At 45.1% G+C, this 26,321-nt stretch overlaps 1 protein-coding gene across 1 annotated transcript in view; it reads right to left on the bottom strand.

Annotated features, from left to right (window-relative positions):
* PDE3A (phosphodiesterase 3A) overlaps positions 1-25,615 on the bottom strand; it is a 278,256-nt gene extending 252,641 nt beyond the window's left edge. Inside the window, exon 1 of the mRNA XM_074826343.1 lies at positions 24,016-25,615. Coding sequence (XP_074682444.1) covers positions 24,016-24,885 — 870 coding nt within the window. The 5' untranslated portion in view covers positions 24,886-25,615. The remainder of the gene's footprint in view (positions 1-24,015) is intronic.
* Between the last annotated feature and the right edge of the window lie 706 nt (positions 25,616-26,321).

The raw sequence follows: 26,321 nt of genomic DNA, 5'->3' as shown, positions 1-26,321 counted from the left end.
ATGATAATGAATCAGGTCCTAGAAACTTGCTGGTCTGTTAAGACTGCACCACGCCTGGACTAAATCCCTTCCCCTCTTTCTTACCTCACTGAAGGTCTGTAAAGCCATGGCATTCTCCAGAGGTATTTTCTTACGTAATTTCCAGCAATTACCAAGTCCCTGTGAGACCAGAGACCCACACGTTGACTATTATCACGTGCCCATTCCCCAGACATGCTCCTCCAAAAAGTTTCTTACACCAGGGTTGACTTAAGATCTAAATTGATAAAGAAAAAGATAGGGGAAATGACACATTACTTGCATTTATAATATAAGTCACAGATACTTCAACATAACCTGCCAAAAGCAATTAAGCAACAGGCAAGAACTGATGTCAAATCTAAGTCCCAAACTGAAGTTTAGTCCCAAGACCATGCAGGACGCTGAATAAAAGCACCCTACTGATGCAGTTCTCCAAAGCTATTCCATCTCCACCTGCGATTTCCTGACCTATTCCTACATCAAGAGTAATTTCCTTTATCTTCATGCTGACTCCCACTTCTACACAGGCAAATGACTGAGCTCTTTACCCTCCCTGTCCTCCGTCCACCTGGCCTCGGTAACCAACATGCTCCAAAAAGACTGCTTTCACTTGGACTCTGTCCACAATGCGATACACGTGGCTCAACAGCCATGCAAAGCAGTGTGCTGGCATATGCAGGGTCTGCTGTATCCAAGGAATAAGGGTTAGGGGCCCAACAGTCCCATGGCCCCTTGCAGTGTGGTTTTAATTATTGGGGAAGAACCCAAAGAAATGTCTTGGGCTCCCCATGAGACCAGAAAATGCCCCTTAACCACAGACTCCTGCAAAAACCTCTGCCTCCTTAAACACTGGAGCCTAAGCTACATTTTAACACTACAGAAAGAGTTGTTGCACATTCTTTCCCCTCTCTCCACAATTTAGCCTCTTGCAATATATTTAGAAGATAAACCAATGTTTGAAAATATCAATCTCCTCATTAAATGTTAAGAAGATCACAGAAGAAAAAAACAAAAAGCCCCAGCCTAAAGCCTTTTGCTTAGTCCTCACCTATCATTCTTTTCCAATCTACATGTTCAGTACAGGCTAGAAAGCTCAAGGTTACGCTTCTTGCAAATGCTTTTCTGTCTTGTATTATCAGCCACTGTTATTACCTACAGTTTCATTCAGAAACAGCATTTGAATAGTTTTTCAAGGGGGAAATTCTTTTTAATCATGTCAGGTTGTGGATGATGTTAACCAGATTTGTTTTTATTTCTAGTCACTCTTCAAATTATTAATATAATTCCCTGCAGATAAATGGTGTGTTTGTGGTTTGCGATACACATTGAGAGAGAAGGCTTATTAGCACAAGGCATTCAAAGTCTGTTTGCTAACAAGAAATGGGAAACTTCTCTGGACAGCAGAAAGTAGAGCATCCATTTCAGTAGTATTTTCCTTTTTCTTTTTTTTTCTTCTCCTTGTTTTCCCTTTTTCACCTAATAAAGGCTTTTGGCTGCATTTCCTTAATTCCCATTTTTGACAGAGAACTGAAGCAGGAATGTTATTAAACAGAGTTAGAAAAATCCTTTCTAATAACAAAGATAAAAATAATTGAATGCAAGAAAGGATTACGGACTTGCGGGGTCCTAAGTAAAGTGTCACCCTCAGGCAGCTGAAGTTTGACAAGATGAACTGGCAATGTTTTTAAGAGCCAGATTCAACCCCTTGATCCAGCAGGCATTTTCCAGGTGACTTTGCTTAAACCACTTATCTCCATTTCTCTGGTTATGTATGGTGCCTGACCATTTTCCTCCCATACCATTGTTAGGAGTTCAGATATTTAAGAGTCGGAAACAGTTATGATGTAGAGAGGGTAATGTAATTCTTTTTGCCTCCTTTGACCTGCTGTACAAAAGCTGGTGCTCTACCCAAACAGCTGTGGCAAACTCAGCAGTGATTGACCAAACCAGACTGACACCCACCACCTCCTCCACCACTAAATGGAGGAGACCAAGCAAATGTACCATGTTTGCTCAGCCTCATGGCCCTCAGTGGAGGCAATATCAGGAGAAGGCTGGCAGAACACACTGAAAAAGCAACTACACATCCTGCCATCCAGGCACACGAACACCCAAAGCAGCATGCACGTATCTCTCTTCTTCAGCTTCAGTACATCCTACAGTTAAACACCAAAACAAACCCTTTCCCCACACCCCAGCTGCGCTCTTTAGATGCAGTTTTACCCAGCAGGTCAAAAATCAGTTAAGAAACATCTGACAAGAGAAAAAAACATCCAAAGCAAACAAAAACCCTAACACAAATCGAGGAGGGGAAAAATAGTTATTGAAAAGTGGCCAGGGCGGGGGGCAGGGAAGAAGGCTGTCTGATTTTCTTTGGATACAGTTGGGCAGGAAATCGTTGAGGTGGGTTAAAATACCTTTCTTTTACATGCTGTACAAAGAATTTCCTCTGATTACTAGAATAATATTTGTTTTCATGTCAATCTTGATAAATCACAGCTGTGGTGCTTTATTTCCTCTCTCACCTATTTTCATCTATGAATAGGCCTGCATGTATCCACACATCAATTAAAAATATACATATATACTTATTCTATATAGAAACACTTCAATTTTGCAATCAAATTCCACACATAACATCATCCTGGTACTCAAATGTGCTATTTGCACTTGTACTACGGAGCTCACAGCACAACCCTGCTCTCTCCCCTGTGAGCCCAGGATCCCAAGGACGTCCTAGACTGCACAGAGCCCCATGCATGGGGGAAAGCCAAGAGTGTCAAGGAGGTAATTCAATTAACAGCCCTGAACCCACTGCAGGCTCACAAGTAGAAGTGCCAGAACAAGAGAAACATAAGCATGAGCAATATTGCCTGTTTGGTTGTGTTTTTTTCCTTCTGCTTCCCCAGTTCAGACGGAGGAAGGTGAGACATCTGAAGAAGCTTTAGTATAATTCAGAGCTATTCAATTTTGCAATTTAAAAGCTATAGAGATCTCTGGAAGTAGTTTTAACCAGGTATTTTAAGCCACAAATATGGTCAGCATCACTTCCAAGTTACATTCTGCAGTATGTAGTATGCACTGCTGAAGTCTGGAGTCCAGCATAGGAAAGAAGGTATTTATTCTTCAAGTTCAATACACCAAAACTCACATTCTTCTTATCACTTGACTTACAGAAGAATTATGAAAATCTTAGCTCTTATCACAGCTTATCTCCCCTAGCTGCCAGCTACCCACCCACTCAAAATACAACTCAGGCCCAAACTCAACACACTTTACAGACTCCAAGGAGAAACTGGAAACCAGACTGCACTGCCATAACCTACTGAGTTTCATCAATCGATCAGGTCTAAAAACTCTTTCTGATTTGAAGTTTTCCTTAAGCCTCTGACAGTCACAACAGCTGCTTTATTTCTATGCTGAGCAGCATTAACGAGAAAGTTATTTGCTTTCTTTAAGAGGATTTAGCACAAATGTAAAAGAGGACTTTTATTACAGGTCCCACTAACCAGCTATTTAGTTCTTAACAAAGCAGATGGAGTCTTGTTTTCAAAAACTGTCTCTTTCCAGAAAGTTACCCAGAGGCATCTTACCTATTCCTATCAACAGTCAATGCATTCAGAGGTCTCCCCCAGGAAAGATTATCTCCTAGAGTTGATGAGGCAATTTTACAGCTGGCATACTGAGATTTTAACAGCCTTCAAGAACCACCCAGTTTGTTCAGACAGAAATGACTTCAAAAAGAAAAAACAAACCAAAACAACACAAACTGACAACGCAAGAAGACAAGAACTACTGGGCTGGGCAGCAGGGCGTCACACGCAGAACATGCTGTACCCCACACAGACCAAACCCCAGGCCCTTCCTCCTGTGGGAGCTCTCTCCCAAGTCCAAAGCTGCTAACTCACGTAAGCAAAGGTCAGGAGGTCTGGCTCTCCGGTGCTCTGTCATGGCCTTCAAACTGCTGCCTCTTATCTGGCTGCTAATTTACCACCCTACACGCAAAGCCTAACAACTCCCAGCCACCTCATCTCACTTACATCATGTAGCACTCTTTTGGCAGCCATGAGAGCATTAAGCTAACAAGTGGACTTGACAAATCAACTTGTAGCTTGGCCAAAATGAAGACCAATTAGGAAACTACCTGGGACTTCAACACTATCATTCAAGGGAAAGAAAAAGAAAAATAAGAGTGACACAAATCACAACTTGATAATGCAAACTTAAACAGCATACCAACTCTTGACTCAGACAAGGGCAACGGCAGAAGAGACAAGAAATCTGTTCTTCAGTAATCCTGTCTAAGGGCAGGCACCTAGACTGCAAGCTCCTGGCTTTAGAATAACATCAACATTGCACATTGGGCACCTAGTGGAACATAAACAGGGCTTACTAGTTGGGCTCTGCATCCCAATAGTGGGAGGAACTGGGACTGGCCAGCAGCTGGGGGAGACAGCCCAGTGGAGGTGCGGGTTGGGGGGAAACAGTGGCAACAACTACACTTGCCTAAAAGGCAGGTATCTAGACCCACTTGGAAAAACATATAAAACACTATTCTAGAATAACCTCTCATGTACACATATGAAATTTCCCTACATAGCTTGTTGCGGTGCTTTACTATCATTATCGTTAGAAAAGCTTTCCCTAATATCCAACCAAGCTTTCTTTTCCTACAAAATTAATAGGATGAAATCAGCTACCAGCACACACGGAGCATGCTATTTTTTTCTGGTATCTTCTGACATATCAGAAAAGATATGGCTTTTGTTCATAGCCATTTCTGCCCTCCAGTCCTCTCAAAGAATGCTGTTTGTATATACAAAGCAGGGAGGAGCTGTAAAATATGAGAAGAATTCAGAGGGAACTCTGGACTTCCAGGCTTCATCCAGTGGAGACCAGATACAATGCCTTTGGCCTCCATGGCAAACGAGGGGAGATTGAGAACCACACTTCCCTCCAAACTGAATTTTATCCAAATACCTCTGCACACTCATTCTGTACCAGTTGAAGCTAGCTGGTCTCAGGTAAATCACACAGATGAAGCTAGAAAGTTAGATGGGACCGAAGAATAACACAGCGCTAGTTCACCTCACTCGATTTAATATTTCAATTGCTTCGAGTATGGTCAAGATACAGTCCAGCCAACAGAAAGAGCTCCTAGGCTTTCCCTCACTCTCAGCTTCCTAGAAACCTACAGAGATATACGGCAACCCTTTAACTCAGAAAACAGCATCTCAGAGAAGCTCACCATTAAAACAGAGCTAACAATTTCAGCACCCACATTCTAACCATGTCTCTAGCCCAGCAAGAAATAACACTAGCTTCTACAGCTTTTCCGCAACAACATTTAACATGAAAGCTAACAGAGGATTAATCTGTCAGCATATTCATTCCTGTGAGATGCCAAATGCCCTTATTGCCCACCCACTTCAGCACAAGTTGAATACATGATACACCTCATAACGTCACGCCAGAAGTTTACAGGGTTTTCTAAAAGTAAGGAGAACAATACAAATGCTAAGTAAGACTAGCAGAGGGGACACAATTTGCCATTTGATATTTAAACATCAAAGGAATAAAAGATTTCAGTACTGGCAGCTCTGTCTGGAAGCATCTGACAAAGCCACTTAAAACCTACTGGCCTGAGGAAACATGTTTTCTTGCAGCACTACTGCTCTCCAAAATGACGCAAAAGTGCAAGACCAGACATAGAGGATGGGTGGAGAAGGCAGTTCTGAAATCTTACCAAGAGTCAATAAAAAGAACTGTGCCATCTCAGGAACCTGAGGAGCACAGTAAGCACTACCATCACAGGAGCACAGCCCTGGGACTTCAAGATAACAACTCCACTTCCTGGCCAATGAGCCATTTGCAGGATATTAATCCCACCTACAACTGCCCAATGCAGGAAACTTCCCACTGCTACCAGATGAGGGACAGGGCCCAAAGACCAGTCCATGGGAGCTGTCTCTTCATGTCTGTAAGCAACAGTTCACGGTGAAGATTTTTACCTTGGCAAACATTAGAAGGTACAAATAATTTTCTCACCCAGATAGGGATTCTTTCTTTTTTCCTTCTTCATTTTGTTGTTGCTTTGTTCTTCTGAAACGGTTACAATTTCAGTGGCAGTACTAACAGCAGGCCTAAAAACTACACGCATGCAAGAAGCAGAAGTAAACAAATAAAGAATAAGATCTTGCTCATAAGCCAGCCCTAAAAGCTAGTTCATTGCTTCCTATTTCAAATCAGTATGTGCTCACATCAGGAGTGAACTTAGCATATCATACTTGCTGGGAAAAATAATACACACATGGAAAAAGTACAAGACTCTCTGGTACATGGATCAGTTAAAGATCTAAAACACAATGTCTCAATGAACTACATGCCTAGGTCATTACAGTAACAGTTTAAAGGAGAACAGAAATTGTTTCAATTACGCATTCAACAGGAACAGGGAAGAAACAGTGTTCAGAATATTAGAAATCATTTCCAGGACAAAAAGCTCTACCCACATGCAAAGAACACATGCAGATATTTTATTTATAAAAGATTTCTGTAAATACTATGTATTATAGCAAAAAAGAAGATGAGTTTTCTAAGCAGAAAACCTTACTGCAACTCCACAGAGCATGTGCCTCAGCACACACCTGGCATCTCTTCCAAGGCCAGTATCAAAACTACTACGAAGACCCTTTCATCTGACTCCTGGCAAGTCTTTCCCGAGAGGCGCTGAGCTTGCTCTCCTGTTGTTGCACATGCATTTCAATATTCACATCCCTGGGCTGAACTGAATTAAGACTGAAGGAGGTTTTCTTTCCAGCAGTATGACAGAGGGACTTCTGTTGCCAACCGCAAATGTGAAATAAGAGTGCTGGGTGTGCCAAGCAGGGCACTGCTCTTGGGAGCCTTGACAGCAATGGCAGGGGATCCCGTGAGACTCTTAGAACTACAGGCTGAGTAAAATTAATATAGGCACAGGACAGAACAAACCCACAAAGCTCAGTAAGTTACTAACTTTCTGTTTCCAGAAAGCTGAATCAAAAAGGAACTTCACCAGAACCACCTACCATAAAGCTCATTATGAACAGTTGGACCTCTGCTATGAAGTTCAGACCCTGCTCTTTAAAAGTTTGGGCAAATTTTAGATCCAAGTCCCAAAAAACTGAATTATGATTTCACATATCTGATACAATTTCTTTACAGACATCACACACTGTAGCTGAAAAATATTTCCCCTTCTTCGTAAACTGCTTTGATTATGAGACCATATAACATCTAGGGACATTTGGTGGCAGTGAAAGATCTCACAGCAAGGCTACCGTTAAATCTTTGCTGAGAAACAAGGCAAGGCATCTGTTTTACATTGTCTTTGAAATAATTAACTGATTTGTGTGTTACTGAAGTGAAAATTAATTTTATTCCACTGTGAGAAAGTTTGGGAAAAGTGGAAGTCTTTAGTAATCTTTAAAAAGAAAAAAAAAAAAAAAAAAGACAAAAAAGAAAAGTCAAGATTAGGCCAGACAAAGAGCCAGTTCCCACAAAAGGCATGATGGAGCTATGCCAAATGCTTCTAAGAACAGAGCATTTTTTGGTTGTTTATTTGGAGCCAAATTTCTTATGCCTTCATTCTTTCTTTTATGGGTATTAATAAGATTTCCACATAAATCTGTCTCTACTTAGTCATCTTCACCACTGTCAGACTTCAGAGTCCTCCATGAGGAAGGACTGCCAACACAAATGTTTATGATGTCACACAAGCCGCACTATCGCTCCAGCCATCACTCAGAACAAACAGTCGCAAAAGGTGAAAGGCCACTTGGAAAGCAAAGGATTTTAAAAAATATATATCTATCATTAGAATTAAGATACTCTGAAAAGAGAGGGACAGAGGAAATAACAGTGGTAATCAACTAAATGCATTTCTTGATTTGGTGTTAACAAATGAAAAACCAGCGAGCATCTTTCTCCAATTAATATACATTCTTAAGACAGACTTCACTAACTGGAAATTTTACCTGTGCTTATCTGAAACTGCCTTTCTTTGACTCTTCTATTTATTTCACAAGCCCTTTATGTTCATATCACATATTGTAACCAAAACATATCTGCCATTAATGCGTGGAAATTTCCTCCAAGGCACCAACGAATTTTTGCACTCAAGCTTTTGCATTTAGAGCCACGTAAACTCCATCATCCCTTAAAACCTGAGATGGCATCTCCATAGATTCAAACTCATGGATGGATTCCTCTGGCTCAGCCAACAAATATCCACACACAAAAAAAACAACCAAACAAAACCAAAACCAAACAAACAAAAAAATCACCAGATGCTCTTGAATCTGGTTGAAGGGAAAGTGAGATGAGCTAAGAAAAAAATTGTATCACCAGACAAAACTGTAGTGTTTCTTGGGTGTCAGTCACAATCAGTCTGAAACAAATCTGACCCATCTTTCTTACACGTGGAAGCAGAATCCAATGCCCAAAGACCACCCTTAACTTGTTTGGCGTGTCTTTCATGAGAGACTAAAGGGGTTTCAGATTTGCTGGGCTAAAAGATAGGGAATGACGCAGGAATAATCAGCTCATCAGTGTAAACATTCCTAGATCAAAAAGGACCATTTGACCATTCAGAAGAACGGCACTAAGGAAGCTGTTAACTCAAAGCATGTGGGCATCAATATCATAACATTTGTCTTAAGTTTGCTTTTTATTAAATAAACACTTGGGGGAAAAAAACCTTACGTACATCTAAGAAGTCAGATATATAAAATTTCATTAAAAACATCTGAGATTGCAGATTCAAGCATTCAAAAGACAGTATACGACATAATTATGCTTACAAACACTGATTCACCATTTTAGATAGCAATCCATTAAGATCACAAGAAAGATAGAAAGCAACTTTCTGGGCTATCAAGTTTCTGCCTAAAGTTCTTATCTCCTTAAGCTGCTATTATGAATGATTAAGACAATCTGATCATTACTTTTATCTCAGTTTTGTAAACCTTAACAAAAGGCCCAGAGGCCCCTAGGCCAAGTTCTCATGAGTACATTGAATGACTGTAAAGGAAGCTGTTTTGTCATCGCTCCCACTAGCTGAGGATTTTTGGGGCTGGGCTTTTTAAGTGTGTATCAGTAAATTTTGCAATACACTGACTTCAGTTTAAAAAAAAAAAAAAATAAATAAATCAACATTTCCCTCAGCATCATGTTTCCACTTTCATTTGAGAAGAGACAATATATAAAGCAAATCAGAACATGGAATAAGTACATGTATTTGCAGCCACAAATTCCCTTCCATTTAGGAGTTGTTCTAATTCCTGGCCAAGAATTTTATAATTTTTGATCACAGATCAGTTGCAGTTTTCAAAAGAATAACAAAATCTAAGGATCTAAACACGACAACATGTCCAGGCATGACACAGAATTTAAAATTCTGGGTTTCCACAAAGTCTGCTCAAGTGGCAGATCACAGCCCAAGTCAGGAAATCTAAGGTTTATCCTAAGGATCTTCTCTCTTGTCTATGTATTATACAAAAGGAAAAGAAAATTTTAGATCCAAGGATGATGGCAGCTAAAATGAAAAGCATTGAATCTGTGCCTCAGTCACTGCTATCCACAAGTATATTCCATCCATCAACCCTGAATAAGAACATCACACATTTTAGGACAAGATTTATATACCACACACAGCAGAAGAGAAGACTGAAATAAAGACTGGATAGATTCAAGAGGAAGGAGATAGATAATCTGCCTTTACTACTTCACTTAAAAATGTTCAATAACTCTCCAAGAAACATTTGGGTTTGCCATCTCTCTCTGTCTCACCACATCACATGTATCCAGAAGGCTAGGTTTAGATGTCCTAAATTTCAGTTAAGCCCCAGTGCCTAGCATTTCCTATTAGCTGGCTCTGACTCCAAAGGTGCCTTGCCAAGAGGCTTGGATCCTCAAGCAGAATTTAAACTGGAATATGTGCTTTAGTGCTGGCATCTCAGTCCATCTAATTGTTGCACTCTACTCTATTACATTGCTTGACACAAACACAGCAAGCTTAGTAAGAATTAGCATTTCGTATTCTGCAACGCAGAAGTCAGTTTTCAATATCAGTATGGCACAGACAATACTTCTCTTTGCCACTGAACTGATTTCTCAGTACAGTCTCTGCAATGAGGCATGTACAGAGCCAGTGTTGCCTAAACTAATCAAATTGTACGCACCTATTGGTATACCTGCCTGTTTCTGGGCAGTATTAATGTGTTTGCTTCTTCCATAAGTCAGAGGAAAGACAGATGTTCTGCAGCTCTGAGCAGAAGTCTTTTACTGGAAAGGGTAGGGCTCCCCTTCCACCCTTACCCCCCTTTTAACTTCTGAATCTCTGGTGAAGTCTTCCTCACAGCTCCGTTTCTCACAAGCACACGGGAAGTACAGCATTAAATCATTTAATAGAAAATGTTTATTCATTTGCAGTTTTGTGTAATCAGTAGACAATCAGGACTGCATTTAAGAATGGCACTTGCATATGAATTAAGCTGGTCTTCAAAAAAAAAAACCACCTCAGGAATGGCATATGAATCATGGTTGCAGCACTTCACCTCATACAGAATTCAGAAACAACAGAAATGCAGTGGATTTCAGGTAACTCGTAATAAATACATTTTCAGAACTGTCTTAATAAATAACAAATACTTAATAAATAACAAATACTAACTAGTCCACAGCTTCCCTGACAACAGGTACATAGCAGCAGTAACATATCAATTACACATAGCTTTACCAGCTAAAGCTCATCATCCTTATCTTAAAAATTTGAGTTGCCTATTTATTTCAACTGGTCTTATCACACTTATAACCAGCCAGAGCTCCACACTGAACAAACCCCCATTTATGCCCCTGAGAACGATGCCAGCACAGGCTGCACAGGGACCTTATCTGCTCCTCCTGCCCAGCCAGCCCCAAGCTCCACATCACAGCTAAAGCTAGCAGCAAGTCAGTCTAGGCACCAGAGATACCATGTAAAGCACCTATATGGATTTGCACCTCTAGAATAGAGTTGTAGGACCAAATTCCAGTTTGAATATTGGAACGCATATTTCTTGATTAAAATCACTACTCAAGTATTTACAAATAAAAGAGAAAATTTTTGAAAAACCTGGCGCACATTTGCAAGTCAAGAAAGAAAAAGTCAAGCAATGGTTACAGAGACTGGCATATTAAGAACCATGCCTGCCTGTGGAGACATCAGGAATATTACTAAACATCCAGAAAGAACAGTGTCAATGTAACTCAGGCTGCAGACTGTGCTGTCAAACAAAGAATTCCATCCCTCTAGGCTACACAATACTAATCTGAGTGTATATACATATACCAACATGGATACACACATGTAGAGATATACACGTATGTGTGTGCACACACATCTATAAAAACATGCTACAAGGTCTCAGGTCACTTTTTGAGCAGCACAACCAACATTAGCTTTGAAATACTTTCTTTAAAATAAGAAAGAATGCTTAGCTGTTAAAAAAAAAAAACCTTTCTTCAGATTTGTGTATGGGAACACACCCTGCTCCCGCACTAATGATTGAACTGAAAGGATCAGCCTTTTACCCTGGGAGGACTGAGCACTAGCAATTCCCACTTAAGTCAGGGAAGGAGGGAGGAGATTATCAGTAATCACTACAAAAAGAATGTAAGAAAAATAGCATTTTTAACAAACCTTGACTTGTACAACATAAATTTTAAAATATCACTGAACAACCTCCAGGAGAAGTTAAAAGTATTCATTGTCTCAGCAAGGGTAAGATGGAGAGCTATGTCTCAGCACAAGTATTCTTGTAACGATCCCACTGACAAACTAAAACTCCAGCCACATGTAAAATATCTTATCAGTTATCTTGCAGAATCACAGAATAACAGAATCGTCTAGGTTGGAAAAGACCTTGAGGATCATCTAGTCCAACCTTTAACCAAGCATCAGCAGTTTCCAACTACACCATATCCCTAAGCGCTATGTTGACCCGACTCTTAAACACCTCCAGGGATGGGGACTCCACCACCTCCCTGGGCAGCCCATTCCAACGCCTAACAACCTGTTCTGTAAAGAAATACTTCCTAATATCCAGTCTAAACCTTCCCTGGTGCAACTTGACGCCATTCCCTCTTGTCTTACCACTCATTACTTGGCTAAAGAGACTCATCCCCAGCTCTCTGCAACCTCCTTTCAGGTAGGTGTAGAGGGCAATGAGGTCTCTCCTCAGCCTCCTCTTCTCCAGACTAAACAACCCCAGTTCCCTCAGCCGCTCCTGGTACATGTGCTCCAGACCCATCACCAGCTTCGTTGCCCTTCTCTGGACACGCTCGAGTAATTCAATGTCCTTTTTGTAGTGAGGGGCCCAAAACTCAACACAGTAATTGAGGTGCGGCCTCACCAGTGCCGAGTACAGGGGCAAGATCCCTTCCCTGTCCCTGCTGGCCCCACTATTTCTAATGCAAGCCAGGATGCCATTGGCCTTCTTGGCCACCTGGGCACACTGCTGGCTAATGTTCAGCCGGCTGTCAATCAACACCCCCAGCTCCCTCTCTGACTGGCAGCTCTCCAGCCACTCCTCCCCAAGCCTGTGGCACTGCTGGGGGTTGTTGTGGCCCAAGTGCAGCACCTGGCATTTGGCCTTATTGAAACTCATACAGCTGGCCTTAGCCCATCGCTCCAGCCTGTCCAGATCTCTCTGCAGAGCCTCCCTACCCTCAAGCAGATCAACACTCCCACCCAACTTGGTGTCATCTGCAAACTTACTGAGGGTGCACTCAATCCCTTCGTCCAGCTCATCAATAAAGATGTTAAACAGGAGTGGCCCCAAAACCGAGCCCTGGGGGACACCACTCATGACCGGCCACCAACTGGATTTAACTCCATTCACCACAACTCTCTGGGCCCGGCCATCCAGCCAGTTTTTCACCCAGCAAAGCGTGTGCCCATCCAAGCCACGAGCAGCCAGTTTCGCCAGAATGCTGTGGGAAACAGTGTCAAAGGCCTTGCTAAAGTCAGGGTAGACAACATCCACAGCCTTTCCCTCATTCAATAAGCAGGTCACCCTGTCATAGAAGGAGATGAGGTTTGTCAAGCAGGACCTGCCTTTCATAAACCCATGCTGACTGGGCCTGATCATCTGGTTGTCCCACATGTGTTGTATGATGGTACTCAGGATGAGCTGCTCCCTCAGCTTCCCGGGCAGCAAAGTCAAGCTGACAGGCCTGTAATTTCCCAGATCATCCTTCGAACCCTTATATGTGGGCGTCACATTGGCCAATTTCCAATCTGTCGGGACCTCCCCGGTCAGCCAGGACTGCTGGTAAATGATGGAAAGCAGCTTGGCGAGCACCCCAGCCAGCTCCTTCAGCACCCTCGGGTGTATCCCGTGTGGTCCCATAGACTTGTGTATGTCTATGTGATGCAGTAGGTCACTGACTGTCTCCTCCTGGATTGTGGGGGGGTTGTTCTCCCATTCTCTGTCTTCTGACTGAGGAGGCTGGATTCCCTCAGTACAACTAGTCTTGTTATTAAAGACTGAGGCAAAGAAGGCATTAAGCACCTCAGCCTTTTCCTCATCACTCATTCCCATGTTTCCTCCCGCATCCAGCAGAGGATTGAGGCTCTCCCTGGTCTTTCTTTTGCTGTTGAAGTACTTACAGAAACATTTCTTGTTATCCTTGACAGCTGAAGCCAGGGTAATTTCTATCTGGGCTTTAGACCTCCTGATTTCCACCCTGCATAGCCTCACAGCATCTTTGTAATCACTGTGAATGGCTAGTCCCTTCTTCCAAAGGCTGTAAACTTTCCTTTTCTCCCTGAGTTGCAGCCAAAGCTCCCTGTTCAGCCAGGGTGGTCTTCTCTGCCGCCGGCTTCTCTTACAGCACCTGGGGACTGCCTGCTCCTGAGCCATTAACACTTCCTTCTTAAAGAGCGCCCAGCATTCCTGGACCCCTATACCCTTCAGGACCATCTCCCAAGGGATCCTTTCAAGCAGGTGCCTAAATAAGACAAAGTCAGACCTTTGGAAGTCCAGGATGTCAGTTCTGCTTTGCCCTCTCCTGGCCTCTCTAAGAATAGAGAACTCTATTATTTCATGATCGCTGTGCCCTAGTCGTCCTCCGACCGCCACATCATCCACCAGTCCTTCTCTGTTCACAAGGAGGAGATCTAGCAGGGCACCTTCTCTGGTTGGTTCTCTCACCAGTTGCGTCCAGGAATCTCTGGGACTGGTCTCACTCTGCTGTGCTGCATTTCCAGCAGATGTCTGGGAAGTTAAAGTCTCCCACAAGAACAAGGGCAAGCGATCATGAAATTTCTCCTAAATACCTATAGAATATTTCATCCACCTCTCTGTCCTGGGTGGGTGGCCTGTAGTAGACTCCTACTACAACATCTGCCCTGTTGGCCTTCCCCTTGATTCTAACGCAAAGACACTCTACCCTGTCTTCGCTACACTTGTGCTCAAGGCAGTCATAACAGTCCCTAACATACAGCGCCACCCCACCACCTCTCCTTCCTTGTCTGTCCCTCCTAAAGAGCTTGTGGCCCTCAACAGGCGCGCACTCCAGTCGTGGGAGACATGCCACCATGTTTCTGTAATAGCCACAACATCATAATTTTCCTGTTTCATCATGGCTTCAAGCTCCTCCTGTTTGTTACCCATGCTGTGTGCATTGGTATACATGCACTTCAGATGGACTGATGTTTTGTCCCCTTCCCCTTCAAATCTAGTTTAAAGCTCTCTCAATGAGCCCAGCTAACTCCTGCCCCAAGATCCTCTTCCCCCTCTGGGACAGGTGCATTCCATCTAATGCCAAAAGGTCTGGTGCCCTGTATACCAACCCATGATTGAAAAATCCAAAGCCCTGATGGTAACACCAGTCTTGGAGCCACAAGTTCATCTGTTGAGTTCTCCTGTATTCTTTTTCATCCATCCCCCCAACTGAAGGGATGGAGGAGATCACAATTTGTGCCCCCGACCCCTTAATCAGTTTCCTCAAGGACCTGAAATCTGTCTTAATTGCTTTAGGACTTCTCCTAGTAATGTCATCACTACCTACTTGAAAAACCAGGAGAGGGTAGTAGTGCTTGGGTCTCACTAGAGTGCGGAGTTTTGCCTTGAGGTCCTTGATGCGATTGCAATTATAAATGCATGCAAACACACTTAAGTTCCTTATCAACACAAAATACAGTGATCAGACCTTGTCAGGAGTAACCTGTGGCTAGCATCACCAGTAAAACTGAAGAGAAATGCACCCGAGAACTCTATCAGCATCCAACACTTTTTTGCCAGTTACCAAGTGAGTATCAGGGGAAGGATTTCAGCATTACCAATAAAGGAATAGCCCTGTCTGTGTTGGGGGGGTGTGGGTGTGCGGTGGAAGTGAAGCAGCATAGACTACTCTGCAAGGAAACTCCAGTTAGATTCATTAGCTGGTGAGCTCTAACAGCCTACAATAAGAAACAGAAAGACAAACAGACAAGACAGACAGAATCACATAATAAAAGCACCTGAAACTGCATTAACAGAAGCAAGGGTGGGCAGCACATAAAACAAGATTATGTAGCCCTTTTTAATCTACACTTCTGCACAGAGGTCTGCACCTTTCTACAGCTGTCATTTCAATTGAAATTTAATACATGAACATAGACAAGGTTTCACAAGTTTTACTCTGCAAGCAACAAAAAGCCTGGGCAAGCATATCTAGATTACTGCTTACAGCAATGCAGAAAAAAATTGCTTGGACGTAGCTTCTCAACTCACACAACACCATTTCTGAATGCCTTCACCCATTACTGGTCAGACAGCAAACATAAATGCTCCTGAGGGTGCCTTTGCAGACTGTCACCTGAGTGGCTTCACTGCCACTACAGGGCAGACAGCCTGCCACTCCAAACAGCATCATGCAGCAATGGGTCCTGGTCAGTGGACACTTCAGATAAAACAATAAGGTCACAGAATCACAGAATCATCTAGGTTGGAAAAGACCTTGAAGATCATCCAGTTCAACCATTAACCTAACACTGACAGTTCCCAACTCCACCATATCCCTCAGCACTATGTTGACCCAACTCTTCAACACCTCCAGGGATGGGGACTCCACCACTGCCCTGGGCAGCCCATTCCAATGCCTAACAACCTGTTCTGTAAAGAAATGCTTCCTAATATCCAGTCTAAACCTTCCCTGGCACAACTTGAGGCCATTCCCTCTTGTCTTACCACTCATTACTTGGCTAAAGAGACTCATCCCCAGCTCTCTGCAACCTCCTTTCAGGTAGGTGTAGAGGGCAATGAGGTCTCCCCTCAGCCTCCTCTTCTCCAGACTAAACAACCCCGGTTCCCTCAGCCGCTTCTAAGACCTGTCCTCCAGACCCTGCACCAGCTTTGTTGCCCTCCTTTGGACACGCTCAAGTAATTCAGTGTCCTTTTTGTCACTAAAGCATACCACAACTGAGTAACCAACTGGGATATTTCTTCCTAACTAGTATCAGATTTTTTTTTTTTTTTTTAAAAAAAAAAAAGCCAGTTTTTCTAGTTCTCAGCCTGCTTGGCATAAGAAACCTCTAAACTTCAATAAATAATAAATACAAATATCTAAAGATTTTAGGAATAGCTTCAATCATACCTGTGACACACATGTTCCACGTTAAGTCTGTATTTCTATCTCACGCATTCAGGCTTCTCCCTATCAGTTTAAAACCAAAGGGTTGAGTTTGGGGAGGGGGTTTGTTTTGGAGTTAGTTTGGGGGTGGTGGGTTTTTTTTCCAAATTCACTCCTATTCTTCCATTTTTAGGAAAATACCTATTCAGTATTCATCAGTCATATCTATTTTTACATGTCTTTCTAGTTTCTTCTTAGATGATGATCAGAGGTTTAGGCTATCAGTAGACACCAGACATTAATTTTGGATGACAAAAGCTCAATACAGCACTCCATACCATGACTTCGCTGACCTAATTTCACTATAATACTTCACATATACACAGACTTTTTCAGTGGCGAGTGCTGCCATCTGACATCGACAGGTTCCAAAATTAAAAATGTAATTTCACCACCCAGCTCTCATAACCAACATCCTTCCTGCACTGTATATTGTACCTTTCATTCATTAACGCTTAGGGTGTCATTAGGAAACCATCCACCTGCCTCCTATGTTCAACAGTAACAAAGGACCGTTTGTTTCATCAGCACATACCACTGTTGGACTCTTCATGTGGTGTTTGCCATTATAAGTAGTTATATGTGTGGACAGAGTCATGAGGTACCACAACACATAAAGCACTGCCGATTTCGCCTATTCTAGATTCCCGACAGATCTGGAGGCAGCTTCTTCTTTGTACCATGATCTCCAGCTACACTCGTAATTGGCTTTTTGAAGGCCAAAACTTACTGCTCTTCTCCCAATTATTTCGTTGTTAGCACGCCCAAAACGCTCAGATTAGAGAAGCATAGTCTTCTTTCAGGGCAGGTTTGTGTCGATCTGCCCTACCTCGCGGCGCTTACCTGGGTGTTCTGCTACAGGCCCCTCAGCCCCACGCCCAGGCTGAAGCAAAGGGGTAGAAGTGAGAAACACAACTGGAATCGCAGTGGGTAGATAGGAAAATGTTTTTTAAAAAAACCCAACAAACTGTAAAAAGGCTCAGTTAAGCACCACGGACAGATTTTGTTTATGCTGTTTTGGACTGATCTGGGCGGCTGGGCAGGCGGCGCGTGCCGGCGCAGAACAGGGGCTCTCGTGCCCTCTAGGGGTGCGGCCCCGCCAGCGCCGGCCCCCCCCGCCCCCGGCCCCCCCGCCCGGCCAGGGCAGCGGCGAGCACCGCTGGGCCGGGGGAAGGACAACAGCGAGAGGAACAGCGGTGGCAGGCTCGTAACAATTACGTACATCCACATACAGGGAGAAGAAAAGAAGCTCACACTCCTCATTAAAACAAAGGGAAAGCTTGATAAAGGCATACAGCCCTTCTTCCTCTCACAATCGCATTTAATCTCCAAGGTCAGATCAGAAAGAAAAACACTGCTATTCCCCACAAGTTAAAACTTGGATAGGTATGACACTTCTTTTTTTTTTTTTTTGCTGTTTCCCAAATCATGACCCCAATGCAGAGAACTCCTGATGCTACCATGGTACTTGCTGCTGGGCTCAGAGCAAGACAAGTTGAAAAAAACAACCAACCAACCTGAAAAACTACAGTCCAAAGGAGAGGCATTTATTTCTGAATGACCCACTAACACAGAAGAGACTTTAAGAAACTTTTTCAAAACAAGCAGAGAAAAAAAAATGCACAAAAAGAAAAACCCGACTTCCACTTTGTTATATGAATATTTACATTTATTTCTTTATCCATCAAGCGGAATCCTGTAAACTGTACATCTCCCATTAGATTATCTAAGTAAATGACAGCAACTGGATCAAAGCTTTAATTGCAGCACCATTCTTTTTATTCTCAAACCATGTAGGATGCAGTCAGCTCAACCCCATTTCAAGCCCTGCAGTTTGCAGGCACTAGAATTCAGCAACCTTCCCAGTTCCACGGCAGGATATTTATTTTTTTAGTATTACTTTTTAAAGAAAAAAGCCCAAACAATATTCCTTCAATTTGCAAAATACAGCTATGTCTCAGTCTCTTGCAAAAAAGAGTTGGAACGCAAGCACGGTAGCAGCAGATCAGGACAAATTCATACAAATGTCGCAGTTAACATCCAAAACATCATGTGTCACTGTTTTTCCCCTCCAACCCCCAACATGCTTCTCAAAACACATTTCATACACAGGGTCACTGTTCTGGCTGTTTATTTAATTAACATGACAACCCAGCGTACACAGGATTTCTTTCAGTTCCCCAGCTTTGCATTTTCACACTTCAGGCAGAAAGAGCAGAAAGTCACTACTGTATTTTACTTTTTTTACCAATATGCCATAATATACATTTCTTGATTTAACTGATTGACAAAAATAGATTCTAAACCAATCGTGAGAGTTTCAGCAGCAGTTTTTACATTTCTGTGAGGCTGAAGAAAAAAAAAAAAAAGAAAAAATCTAAATAGAGCGGGTTTGCGTAAATGAAGCCATGCAAAAGAAAATAAAGTATTACGTCTGGAATCCCTGGGTGATTTTTCCTGGAGCCTTACTTAAATATTTTACACGGTTGTGTTTCAGCAACTCACCAGATGACATAACTCCTCAGTATTCCTCGGTTTCTAGCGACCTAAATGGTAATGCTAGCAAATCTTATCGAAGTAATTACAGCTTAATAACGCTTATTAACAGAAAGAAGCATACACTCTATAACACTGCGTGCCTAATAGAAGACCATAACATTGACATACATAAAGTTCAATATCTAGATTTAATCTGCCTTCTCCTCTCCAAAAATTAAATCTCTGTACGCTGCACTTGGATCTCTCCTATTTTCAGGCCAGAGGGCAGGACACGTAATATTAAAAATTGGTTGTAAGATAAGGGTACATCTGTCCTTTTTTAGGACAGAATCATGGAGAGCCAGGAAAGGGGGGGAAGCAACGTCCTTCTGGCACTTACAAAGCTCTCACTGTCAAAACAATGAGAAGAACAGATAAAGCCTTAATTTTCCCTTGAAAAAAAACCAACAAATACATTTCTTTTTCTTCTCAGTTTCTTAGATCTTATCGTTGAAGAGATACCTTTGACCATGTGAACTGTTACAGTATTGTCTTCTCAACTCTGCAGACAGGCAGCGATAACGACGGTCCCAGCTCAGAATTTTCCCAGGCTACAGACTGGGAACAGGCACGGTCACCACACAGAACCCCAGAAAAAACGGTCAAATCAAGCAAAAAACCCTCCACTGACACTGGGGGAAGACAGATGAGTCTAGCACCAAAGTTACTTATCTGAAAAAATAACTTTTTAAAAGAAGAAACAGGCGGGGAAAGATGTAGCAGCACAAAACAGCTACCAAGTCTCAAAGCAATTAAAAATAAGTGACATACCCTCAGATGTCCCTCTGTAAGACAAACAGCTTTCTACTTCTCCAACTACTCAGAAGGAAGAAAAGAGCAAAGAGAAAGAAGGGAGGAAAATAGGTAGAAAACCTCTCTGCCCCAGGAGCCAGGGGACACGGATGGGAGTTTGCACATGGAGCTGCTGGCCTGGCAAGCTGGAGACATCAAGAGCTGCAGGAAAAACTCCCCTGTCCTGGTGTTACCTCCTGCATGGATTGAGGCTTTTCAGCAGGGCAAGACTCAGCACCTCACTAGTGCCTTCTCATACGGGGTTGTGTCACTCACTGGTTTGGGGACTACAAAGTACTTCAAACCCTGATGTATGCTGTACCTGTGACATTCTTCTGACTAAGGAAAAAAGAAATCTAAAAAGGCAAGGCAAACTGAACTACTCAGAACTACTGCTCTAGCTCATTTAACACACGCTTGCAATAAATCCAAGTTAGCTGAAACCTTCCCTTTCACCCAAACAAAACAAACAACAAGCAAGGCTTAAAAGCAGAATCAGAAGTCTTTGGCACAGTTTAAAAATGTCCAGCTACTATCTCCTGTGGAGTATTGTACCAACCAAGAAGAAATCATCCCCTTGGGCTGCTGTATGTCAAGATTAACACACACAGATCAGAGGCACAAGCTCCAGAACACATGGGCCATATAATATTTTAATAGGAAACACCAAGACATAGAACACATTTCTGCCCTCCTCCCCGCCACCCCAACTTCCTCTCCACACTTTTAGGAAAAACTAAAACGTTTGCAAAAATGTAAAGAAGAAACTCAAAAAGCTATTATCCTGGCAGTGCCTGTAAATTTGCTGTAAAAAAATGAAAAAAAAAAAAAAATTTGTTCATTCATTCACTGTCTTATCTATCCATTCACAATTTCTGTCTGCAGCCTGTTTCAAATATGGGTGAGCAAGCCCTCAAGGAGCTGAGCATCCTCAGCCGGCATTGATGAAATCACAGGGAGACAACACTCAGCTGGGAGCAGGATCAGGCTGTTACAAAGCACACATTTCTCAATGAGATCTACACACACGCCAAACTGGAAGCTTTTAATCCAAAGAAGTTGCCAAAGTCGAGAGAGAACATATACAAAAACCAACCACAAAAAATAGAATTAAATTAAAAACTAGTGAAGAGCACTTTTAGCAACAAAAGAATGTGGTTTGATTTTGGACAGTGGGGTTTTTATTAATGAAACAGGGGGTTTTTTTTAATTTTTTGGGACGTACGTACTTCCACCTACGCCTATTAGCAGCTTAAACAGAAGTATACTTTTAATTTTAAATATGCTGATACCTCTATCTGTGATGTTATTCTGCAATTCCTGGTACTGTCATTTATATCAGAAGGCCACATAGATTAATTTCTGTATTCTAATAGGGAAAAATTCAGATAATGACCGAGATGTGTGTGACAAAAAATACAGAAACTCCAACTTTTGTAGAATCTCGTATCACAAACAGTGAGGGAGGGAAAGAATCACACTCTGGAAAAATAAAAGCTTAATGAATAAAAGCTCAGCAATAGGAAAGATTACATAAGATGCAATGGACGACATCTCTAAAACTTCACCTAATGTTACTCACCCAATGAGCATGTATTTCAAAGCAATAAAGTATATCCATTTCCTGATGAAAATTATTGTCAGCTCCCAGATGTATTAACATGCTATCTTTCGGACCAGAAACATTCAGGGTATGTTTTTTAAAAACAGGGGGTGAGGGAAGGCCTGGTTTTGTTTATAAAGCCCACATCTCTATTTTTAACATGTTATATTTAAAAACTGTCCAAAAGAGAAACATTTACCTATGGTTTCTTTAAGTCTATGGAGAGCTGATTTTTGCTATAAACACAAACTTTGTTTGCCGTAAGAAAATCCCACTTCTCCCAGTGTTTCTTCAAGGTCCTTAGAGAGCTTTGTTTCAGCTTTTCCATTTTTCTATCTTGCTTTTTATTTATGGGGACGGCTTTTAGGGAGGGAAGTTCACATATACACAGCCACATTGTGCTTTACAAAAAAAAAAAGACAAAAAGTCTCCCCAAACTCGAAAGTAGTCATCCATTTCTAATCACACAGTGACGCAAGCAATACCAGATCTCACTATTGATTAATAGTGAGTGAGAACAAAAGAAAGAGAAATTTGCCAAAATCCTGCAACGAGTAAACTGAACAGTTGCCAACTAACTCCAGTCCAACTCCGCAGCTTCGAAGTGGGAATTGCTTGGGGAAAAGCTGACCACTGTCCCCAAGTAACACATCGTTGCAGGGGGGGAGGGGAAGGAATCTACCTTGTTATCCATCACCAGTTTAACAACCTGGTATATAGAGATGGTTTGAATTCCCTCCGTAAGAAAAGAGAAGGATGCGATCACAAACTAGTCAGCCCTATATCTGAATGATTCCATTTACAGATGTTAACTGAAAAGCTGCTTTTATTTGAAGTGCAAGAGTGGAAATATGTTTAAAACCTTAAAAATTATTACTGTAAGAAACCACCAGAAGCGCATAGCATCATCAAATACATATAAACAGTTTTAATTCCTTGCCTTAGATACTGTATTTACAACTTATTCTTACACCCCTCTCAGTTCCTATTAAAGTCAGAACTGGGTCAGCTTTCTACTTTTCACACTGTATTTGCCTGGACACTGTGGTAAATATTTATTTTATCTAAACAAAAATGTTAAATAAATAAGCACACTTATTGTAAAATAAGCCTCAAGTATATAAGGTCGTCAGGCCCTCTTCTAGCAAATGTCACAACCAACCACAAAGGGATGTAATCAAACCATTTCCAGAAACAAACTAGCCACCCACACCATATGGTGAGATGCCATCACTTCGAAAATACTTAGTTGCCTATCCAGCAAGCAACCTGAAAGAAAAACTTTGGTGTACAGCAACACGCTTCAGTTGACCACAGTGCTCAGTGTAATTTTCAATAGTAATTGAGAAAGAGAGCTTAACACCATTTGCCACTTATTTTCCCCCAGGTTTCCCTTTCCACTGCTCAGCAAGGGTTACGCTGACTATCAATACGCTCAGTTACACTCAACCCATCGGATGATTATTTTGCGGGGCAATCTGAAATCTCAAAAAAAATTGAGAAAATGCTTCGAGCGCAGAAGTAAGCCAACCTTGTGTCTGTGGCAGAACTCTATACAGCTGTGCAGTAAAGATAATGGTGTTTGCTTGTTTCTATTTTTTTGAGGTGTGCGTTTAAAAGAACGCATCGCTGGCAACAGAGTTCTCACTCATCCATTCAAGTCACGATGTCTTAGAGGAAACAAAGTTAAGATAAAACGCGTGTGCCTCGTACCGGTTCCCACGATCACAGCAGAGCGGGAGCTTATTGATTACACGTCCAGGAACAGCCTTGAGGAGGCAAAGTGCAAAGATGAGCACTGCGCTGTGCGGGCCAGCCTCGGAGTTCACGCGATCGCCCTGATAAGGGACTTCTTCCACCGAGGACAAGCTGCTTGGGCTCACACACACATACCCCCTTTAAAGCTTCAAACAAGTTTAATAGGGCTTAGCTACCCTTCCAGGAAACTACAGGTTTGAAAATGCAAGGCTCATAAGTGATGCTGGGAAACCCGAGGGCAGGTTCCCACCGGCTCCGAGAGCCAAGCGGGTACCATCCGCCTCAACTGTCTGCCAGGCTTAAGAAAAGCAGGCACCGGTGATGGCTGTCAAAGAAAAGAAAACCCCGAGCTCTTTCCCCGTTGCCCGCAGCCGGGGCAAGTCAGGCTGGGTCCGGGAATCCCCACTTCCTCCCGGACCCAGCCCCGTCCCGGGGCGGCCGCCCGGGGCTCTCGGCGCCGCGGGGCGCCGGGGAAAGCCCGCAGCGTGCTCGGCCTCTCCACCGGGGAGCGGCCGGGAGGACACAACTCCCCGCGCCTCCGCCGCCGGCGAGACCCGCCACCGGCAAAGTTTGGGACCCGTCCCCCACCCCCCCAGCCCCTGCCCTACCTGCTCCCGGGGGATGCAGGGCAGCGAGGTCCGCCGGTGGGTCTTGCTGCTGCCGCCGCCGCCGCCCGACATCTCGGGGGAGATCATGGAGCTGGACCGCCGCCGCCGCCTGAGCACCGGGGCTTCGTCCGCGGCCGGGGGGGAGGCGGGAGGCTCCGCCAGCGGGGCGGCCCGCCGCGGGGGCCAGAGCCGGTCGGCGTAGCCGGCCAGGAGGATACCCAGCAGCCCCAGCAGGTAGGCCAGGTAGGGCCGCCAGGACGCCGGGACGCTCTCCAAAGCGACGAGGGATGTGGTCCTGGCCGCGCTAGTCACGGCGAGCATGAGGACGCCCTGCCTCAGCTTCAGCACCAGCCATGTCACGGCGGCCAGGCAGCTCAGCACCACCCCCGTGGCGGCGAGGGAGAGCAAGGAATCCTCCTCCCCCGCCGCCAGCGCCGTCTGCGCCACCGCTTCCCCCCCGCAGCAGGCGGCCAGCACCAGCGCCGCCGTCCGCGGCCGCACGCCACCGCGCAGCAGGTACCGGCCCGCGCCGAAGAAGGCGCCGGCCAGGCCCAGGGGCACGGCGCCGGGGGGCAGCCAGCCCCAGCCCCGCGGCCCCGCGCCGCCCTCCGCCGCCAGCTCCCGGCCGCGCTCCCCCCGCACCAGCCTCACCACCAGGGCCAGCAGCACGGAGAGGGAGCCGGCGCACAGCGCCGAGGAAAGTTTCCGGCGGCGCCAGGTCTCCCGCGCCGGCGGCAGCGCGAACCGGGAGGCCGCTCCCCCCCCTCCCTCCGCCGCCGCCCCGCCGCCGCCCCGCGGGGTGCCAGGCTGCCGCCCCGCCGGCGGGCAGCGCCTGCTGCAGCCCGGGCTGTGCGCCTCGCCGCCGGCCATGGCCTCGACGGGCCTCCCTGCGCACCGCCGACAGCGCGGACCCCCTCCTCGGGGCTTATTCCCGGCCGGGCGGGGGCCAGGAGCGACCCCCCCGGCGGCGGTCAGCGGCGGGCGGCGGCCGGGGGGCAGCGGCGGGCCGGGGGCGCTCCCCGCCGCAGCGCCGGCATTTCCTGCGGAGCGCGGAATTCGCCCCCCGCTCGCCTCCTGCCCGGCGCCCAGAGCCGCGCATGAAGGGCTGAGGAGCGCTTCGCCTCCTCCGCGACCACCTCGGGCTTGCAGGGGGGCTAGTAAATGAATATATTTTTTTAAAGTGCCAGAGAGAGAGAGGGACGCACAGAAATCCTGAACAGTGTAAGAGAAGGAGTGGGGAGCAGGAGAGAGGCAGATGTACCACCTCAGAAGCGCTGCTTAATTTCTAGGCCATCGCTTCCCTCCCAGGCGCTCCCGGCGGAGGCAGGGCAGGAGGGGGCGGCGCTGCCCGCCGGAGGGTCTGCGCCGGGCTCCCGGTTGTCCCGGCCCTCAGGGTCCCAGCCGTGCCCTGGGGTAGCGGGGAAGGAGCCTACCGGCCGTTGCGGACCGCGGAGAAGGAAAAATGTGGACCAAAAAAAAAAAAAAAAAAAAAGAAAATCTTAAATATAAGGCCAGCGGAGCCGTGGGCAGAAGTTGCGAAGTCCTGCCGGGAGGGCGAGGGAGATATCCGCGGGAGGGACTTGAGGCTGCTTGGGAAGAGGGAAAGAGAACAAGAGGAAGGGAGGGAAGGAAGGAAGGAAGGAGAGCGTGTCCCTCCTGAACGCTGCTGGGATAGCCTTTGAGTTTTGCACGGAGAAATGAACCGGTGAGAACTGCCCCCCCAGCCGGGAGAGGGGGCTGCCGGCAGCCCAGAAGCAAAGCCAGACCCGAACAGAACAACAAAAAAGAGCAGCTGAGGGGGGGTGTTGGAGGCGATGACAAAGCAGGAGGCTGCCGGGGCACAAGGGGGGGTCGCCGTTTTCTAAACGGCCGGACCGACTCCTGGGGAGGGGCTGCACCGGCCCTGCCGCCCCGGCGCGGAGCGGTGCGGAGGAGCCTCCGCACTCCGCGGGCCGCCGCGGCTCCGCCTGGGGCCGGGGTGCGGCCCAGGCCCCCGCGCTGCCGCCCCGTCGGAGCCGGCGGTGCCACCCGGGCGGGGGAGCTCCCTGTCACCAGGCGCTGGCGGCCGAGGCATAAATCCTCCTGTCGGGGAAGGGGCAATTACGAGGCCGTAAAAAAGTCAGAAAGATGGATGTTTATGGATGATTATTACTATTTTTGTTGTTGTTTTAATGGGAAACCCGAACTGGAATCCCGAAGCCAGCGGGGTATGGTCCTCTGAAGCGTTATGAATTTCTAAGCTGTGGCTCCATCCAAACCCCACTGCTTCCTGCCTCTGGCCTCGCCTCACCCTCAGCCCGAGGGCC

The sequence above is a fragment of the Strix aluco genome, chromosome 5, assembly GCF_031877795.1.
Source record: "Strix aluco isolate bStrAlu1 chromosome 5, bStrAlu1.hap1, whole genome shotgun sequence".
Classification (NCBI taxonomy): domain Eukaryota; kingdom Metazoa; phylum Chordata; class Aves; order Strigiformes; family Strigidae; genus Strix; species Strix aluco.
Note: the sequence above shows the minus strand (reverse complement) of the source record. Positions and strands in the feature narration are given on the sequence as shown.